General features: G+C 43.3%; 1 protein-coding gene across 13 annotated transcripts in view; it reads left to right on the top strand.

Moving 5' to 3' along the window:
* Positions 1-6,707, top strand: part of FAM135A (family with sequence similarity 135 member A) — an 85,590-nt gene that overhangs the window by 73,675 nt on the left and 5,208 nt on the right. For 12 of the 13 annotated variants that reach the window (XM_015568187.1, XM_006770337.2, XM_006770334.2 and 9 more), the window contains one exon: positions 5,732-5,845. The exons of the other annotated variant lie outside the window; for it this stretch is intronic. In XM_015568187.1, coding sequence (XP_015423673.1) covers positions 5,732-5,845 — 114 coding nt within the window. The remainder of the gene's footprint in view (positions 1-5,731; positions 5,846-6,707) is intronic. 13 annotated transcript variants of the gene reach the window in all.

The following is a 6,707-nucleotide window of genomic DNA, read 5'->3' as shown; positions in this document are numbered from 1 at the left end:
TTAGATTGCAAAGCCCAGGCCTTTCATATGCAAAAGCCTCTGTGCACAGCTTGGGTGGGGCGAGGTCTCAGGGAATCAACAGGGTGGAGCAAACAGCTATGGCTGCTCCTAAGTCCTTCCCTAAGAGGCCCTGGGTCTCAGTGTCCCAGTAATCGCTGCAAGCACCTCTGAGAGAAAGCTGCCCTTGAGTTCCAACCTATGCCAGACAGTCCAGTTTCTCGCGTACGTCCCCAGAGACTCATCCGGAACTGGAGTTCAGAGCAATCAGGAGCTTGAGACTCCCTCCCGTTGGGAAAAGACAACTGTGTCCTCAGTTGCCAGCCCTTTCCACATGCGCCTCCGTACCTCTGCACTTTACTTCCACACCTCTTCTGAGTCTCAGTGTGCTTTTCTTTCCTTCTAGTTGTAGAATTTCCACTCAGCTATCCTTCCTGTGGTTCGGGATGATGTCCGTTTTGTCTTTTAGTTGTATTTTTGATGTGGTTGCACAGACAGCAATTTCCGGTATTTACCTATGCCACCATTTTGGTTTCTCTAGAAGCCTTATTCCCTTTAGCATTTCTTGCATTGCTGACTTAGTGGTGATAAACTCCCTTAGTCTTTTTTTGTCTGTGAAGCTTCTTATTTCCCTTTCAATTTTGAGTGATAGCCTTACTGGGTAGAGTATTCTTGGATTTAGTCCTTTGTTTTGCATCACTTTGTAAATTTCCCTCCATTCTTTTCTGGCCTGATGTGTTTCTGTTGAGAAATCATTTCATAGCATAATGGGAGATCCCTTGTATGTAACTTTCCATCTCTCTCTTGCAGCCTTTAAGATTCTCTCTTTGTCTTGAACATTTGCCATGGTGATTATGATGTGTCTTGGTGTGGGTCTTTTGTGGTTAATCTTTTTTGGGACTCTCTGTGCTTGTGTGACTTTTTTCTTCCCCACCTCAGGAAAATTTTCTGATATAATTTCTTCAAATAGGTTTTCTAATCCTTATTCCTCTTTCTGTTGTTCTGGCACCCCTATTATTCATACGTTGTTTCATTTCATGTTGTCCCATAGCTTTCTTAGGCTCTCCTCCTGTCTTTTAATTTTTTTCTCCAATTGCAGTTCAGTTTGGGTGTGTTTTGCTTCCCCGTCTTCTAATTCGCTAATTTAATCCTCCCCTTCTCCTAGTCTACTGTTGAAACTTTCAATGGTGTTTTTATTGCAGCTATATCACTCTTCATTTCTTCTTGATTCTTACATAAGTTATTGATTTTTTTCATCCACTTCTTGATTCTTGCAGAAGTTGTTGATTTTTTCCTCCATCCGGTTTATGCACTCTAGGACCCTTAATCTGAATTCTTTTTCTGACATGTTACACGCCTCTGTTTCACTTAGCTGCTTTTCTGTCGAGCCCTCCTTTTCTTTCCTTTGGGGGTTTCTTTGTCTACCCATGTTTGATCTCACCAACAGATCTAGATGTTGAGTTGTTCAGTGGCTGCTCCTTGGGTGGCAGTGGCTCCTCGGGCTGCGTTTGTTCCTTGGGCAGTTGTAGTAGCAGCTGCTCCTCAATTGGCAGCAGCTCCTCTGGTGAGTGCTGTTCACAGCCATAGTGGCTCCTCTGGCTGGTTGGGGGAGGCTTTTCACACAGCTGCTGTTCCTCAGACACAGGGTTTGCTGATCACAAGGCTGCTGTTCCTTGGATGGGGGCGGGCTACACACGCAGCTGCTATTCCTTTAACGGGGGGCGGACAGCTCACGTGGCTGCTGTTCCTTGAATGGGGGCTGGCTGCACGCTGCTGTTGTTCCTCTAATGTGTTGGGCTGCTTGTGGGGCTACTGCTCCTGGGACTTGGACAGATTGATTGCAAGTCTCTGCTCCTCAGACGGGGGTGGGTTGCTTACGCAGCTGCTTTTCTGACGGGAGTGAGCTGCACGCGTGGCTGCTGCTCCTCGGACAGGGACTGGCCACTCACCCGGCTGCTGCTTGTCGGACAGGTGCAAGCTGTGTGTGGCTCTGCTCCTCAGACTGGTGCATGTTGTGCAGGGCTGCCGCTCCTCGGACATGGGCGGCCTGCTCGTGTGGCTGCTGCTCCTCGGACTGGTGCAGGATGCAGGCTGTGCTCAGCTGCTGCTCCTTGGATGAGGACAGGCTGCGCAAGGCTGCCGCTCCTCAGACATAGCCAGACTGCTCATGCGGCTGCTGCTCCTTGGACGGGTCGGACTGCTCGCGTGATTGCTGCTCCTTGGACGGGGGAGCAGGCTGCTCACACAGCTGCTGCTCCTTGGACAGGGGCAGGCCACATGAGGCTGCTGCTCTTAGGTCTGGGGCAGGCTGCTCATGGGGCTGATGCTCCTTGGACAGGAGCATGCTGCTCACATGTCTGTTGCTCACGTGGTTGCAGTGCCCTGGACTAAAGCGTTGGGCGGTCAGAGGGGAGTGTGCTTCAGAACTCATAGGAACCTGCGCCCGGGGTGGCGGGAGACTCAGTGACTTTCCTCCGGCTCTGGCCACTCCCTTGCTCTCAGTTCATCTCTCCAGAGCTAGAGCTTTCCTGACCACTCAGACTGTGAACAGTGTTCTACTCAGAAGGAAATGCTAAACTAAAATATTTAAAAACTTTTTAAATTCTATTTCATTCTGTAGATGGGAAAAATCTTGTTACTTTCCCAAGTTAGAGGTAACTGCACCTAAGAATTAGCCACTTCAGGGGTTGAGTAAAGTCCTAACCTGAAGGCCAGTTAACTAGGTCATCTTTGTGCAGGTAGAACCAGTATAGGTACAGAGAAGATGAACTTAGAATAAAAGGCTTCCAAAATAAAAAACTCCAGACATTTTTATTAGATGGACTTCAATTCAGATGACGTATTTCCTTAATTCCCATTGAGACTCTGAGCCTACCATGTTTGACTTTGAGTTTATGCCCTCCAGCCAACATTGCTAGACAAGGAATTGAAACTCACAGATTCAATAAGAATCACAGTCTAACTAACTTGGTTCTTGGATAACACAAAAATCAAACTTTCTATGCAGAAGTACATATTTAGTATTAATTTATTGTTGAAAAACTATTATTAAGATAGATTGACTACTAAATTTAAAATGCATTTTTAAAGTAAAGTACTGTCTTAGGAATCACATTTCAAAATATGACAATGTAGTATGTTTATATCAGTATTAGGATCTTTTTTAAAATATATTTTTTATTGATTTCAGAGAGGAAGGGAGAGGTAGCAAGAGATAGAAACATCAATGATGAGAGAGAATCACTGATTGGCTGCCTCCTGCACACCCCCTACTGGGGATCGAGCCCTCAAGCCCTTGACCAGAATCGAACCAGGGACCCTTCAGTCCATAGGCCAACACTCTATCCACTGAGCCAAACCAGGTAGGGCAGAATTAGGGTCTTTGATTCTATTTCATCATCATGGAATCTGAGACTTTAACGGTGTCTTAGAAATCCCCTCATCTAGCCCAGTCAGTGTAGCTGAGTTGGTCCCATGCACTGAGAGGTCACAGGTTTGATTCCCAGTCAGGGCACTTCATGAGTTACGGGATCGATCTCCAGTAGGGGATGTGCAGGAGGCAGCTGATCCAATGTTTCTCTCTCTCCCTCTCCCTTCCTCTCTCTCTAAAAATCAATTTTTTAAAAAAAGAAATGTCCTTATTTAATCATTATTGATTTTACTTTCCTGCCACTAAACTGCCTAAACTTGGGGAGACATAGACACTTCCCTCAAGGATGTCAGTCTAAAGCAGTGATTCTCAACCTGAGTATCATTTCCCTATAGAAGTATTATCAGCTTGGCCGGCATGGCTCAGTACTTGAGCGTCAACCTATGAACCAGGAGGTCACGGTTTGATTCCGGGTCAGGGCACATGCCCCGGTTATGGGCTCGATCCCCAGTGCAGGGTGTGCAAGAGGCAGCCGAGCAGTGATTCTCTCTCATCATTGATGTTTCTATCTCTCTCTCCCTCTCCCTTCCTCTCTGAAATCAATAAAAATATATTTTTTAACAAAGAAGTATATCAGATTCTCTGCAAATAGCTATTATTTTGAAAAACTTTTAATGTAATTTTTAAATGTAATGCCCATTATTTTTATGCTATAACTATATAAATAAAGATGTACCAAGAAATTGGGGGTGAGGGGTAATTGTAAAGGAGTATAAAGTCCAAAGACAGGTTGATTGATTTTTTTTTAATGGAAGAGATTATAGTGTTTTGCTACTGATAAGAATGATCTGTACAAAAGAGAAAACTAATGTAAGAGGGGGATGGGAAAGCTACTAGAGCCATGGCTTTAAATAAACAGGAGGGATACTAGCATACAAGTATAAGGGCTGGCCTGAGGTGGGAGCATGGACAGTTCATCAGAAGGAGCAAGAGTGAAGGCAGAACATGAAAGTACAGGTATGGTAAGTGGGTTTCTGTTAAGGTGGGAGTATGTGGAAGTTCTTTTCTATCATATTCTCAGTGAAATAGAGAGCAAGGTCATAAGGTAAGAGTGAGGAGGGGATAGAAGATGCTGGCAGTTTAAGGAAAAATAGGAAAGAATAAAAATGAATGTTATTAAGCAAGGCTGCCATAGGCTGTGGAATGCACAGCTCCAAGTGGTGTTATTTATGCAGAGTGTGGTATGAATTGTGCCCCTAAAATTGTGCAATATGGTAGCCCTTTATGGAGTACACAAATACATACCTTTTGGATAAATGAAAAAGCTAATTGTGTTATATGACTGGTTTCATGCAACTTGGGATAAAATTTCAGTAGTAGCATCATACTTAGATTCAAAAAAGTGCAGTATCAAAACCAACTTGAAAGTGAAGATGATATATAGTAGGACAGTTGTTTTCACATGTTTGGCTTATTTAACCACTAAACATTTTTTGCAAAAATGTATACCCCCTTATATAATTTTAGGGTGACATCTAAAAACATTTTTTATCATTTGAAATAGTTGCAAAGGATATGTTTTCTAGCATATCCAATTGTATATATTTACTGTAATTATGTCATCATAAAATATAAAGATTATTTTAATTCAGGTTATGGAAGATGTGTGCCCCAGGGCTATACATCATGATAAGATCTGAAATAGATTGGAGAAATATCTTTTTCTTGTAGTGTGGGAGCAGGACAGGCCATTTATAGAAAAGTGTTCATATGGAAGTTGGACTCCCTTGTTTTTAAAGGAAGAATATAGGTTTCTTGGGAAATATTCCTAAATATTGAGGAATATCCTTTGAAAAGTAAGAATGTTGTAAAATATACCACCACACCACAATCCTTGCTTTCAATCAGTGCAAACATGTCTCATATGAGCACATAAACTACCTATAATGAAGCTTAGGAAGAGGGTTGTACGTAATATATAGAAATTTGAAGAAAAAATTCAGTAGGTATTTTAAAAACCATAAACAGTTCTACTGAGGAAATAAATTTTTTTGGTCACTTAATATGCTACTAGCCCAGCTGTAGTGGCTTAGTGGTTGAGACTTGACCCATGAAGCAATATATTACCAGTTTGATTCCTGGTCAGGGCACATGCCTGGGTTGCTGGCTCAATCCCCAGTAGGGGGCTTGCAGGAGGCAGCCATCCATGTTTCTCTCTCATCAGTGTTTCTATCTTTACCCCTCTTTCCTCCTAGCTATAAAATCAATAAAGACATTTAAAAAAATAAAACTAGACTTTTAAAATAATAAGTTGTCCTAAATCTGGTTAATCATTGCATTATAATTAGTATTTTCTTTTCACAGGGCTTCATTATTTCAAAAATGTTGTGCTAGTGGGATCTCTACAGGATCGCTATGTTCCTTATCACTCTGCCCGCATTGAAATGTGTAAAACAGCTTTAAAGGACAAACAGTCAGGTAACAAAGTACATTAGAAGTATTTTGAAGAGTTATAGCTATACTTGAGTTTTCCCAAACTTTTCTTATAGTCACTTTCTTCTTTGTCTCATCCTTCTCTTTCCTTTTACTTCTTTATCCACCCACTGATATTAACATGTATCCTTCCTCCATTTTTCTTCCTTTCTTTGCTCCTACCACATCAGTTGTTTTTACCAGTGAAACAATAGTTGTTCTTATGAAATAGCTCTTTCATATAATTACAAATGCTTCTCCATTTTGCTACCTCATAAGTAATTTGTAGTTTGATTTCCTCCAGATTATTGGAACTGATGATTGGGGTAATGGTCATGCTACATGTTGGTCTGTACCTCACTCCCTTTTGTACCTCACTCCCTTTTTTACCTCAGATGGCAACAGGGAGTTACACCACTTTATTGATAGTGACTGAGGAAGAATGTACTTATTTATTATTCTGCTATCTATACTAATAAAAGGGTAATATGCAAATTGGTCAGGATGCCCTCACAGTAACGACCAAACAGCAGGCTGCATGGGGCGACCAGACCAGCAGGAGGATTGGTGAGGGACAACCAAACAACTGAATAGCAGGCTGCGTGGGGCAACCAGGCCAGTGGGGCAGGCAGTGAGGGACAACCAAACGACTGAACAGCAGGCTGTATGGGGCAACCAGGCCAGCGGGGCGGGCAGTGAGGGACAACTAAACAGCAGCCTGTGTGGGATGACCAGGTCGGCAGGGGGGGCATTTGGTGGCACCAGGCCGGCACGGGGGACAGTGAGGGGCACCAGGTCAGCAGGGGGAGCATTTGGGGTGACCAGGCTTGCAGGCGGGCCATGAGAGGCAACCAGGCCAGAAGGGGGG

Source organism: Myotis davidii, unplaced genomic scaffold (assembly GCF_000327345.1).
Source record: "Myotis davidii unplaced genomic scaffold, ASM32734v1 scaffold803, whole genome shotgun sequence".
Lineage (NCBI taxonomy): Eukaryota > Metazoa > Chordata > Mammalia > Chiroptera > Vespertilionidae > Myotis > Myotis davidii.
This window is presented reverse-complemented; position numbering and strand designations above follow the sequence as displayed.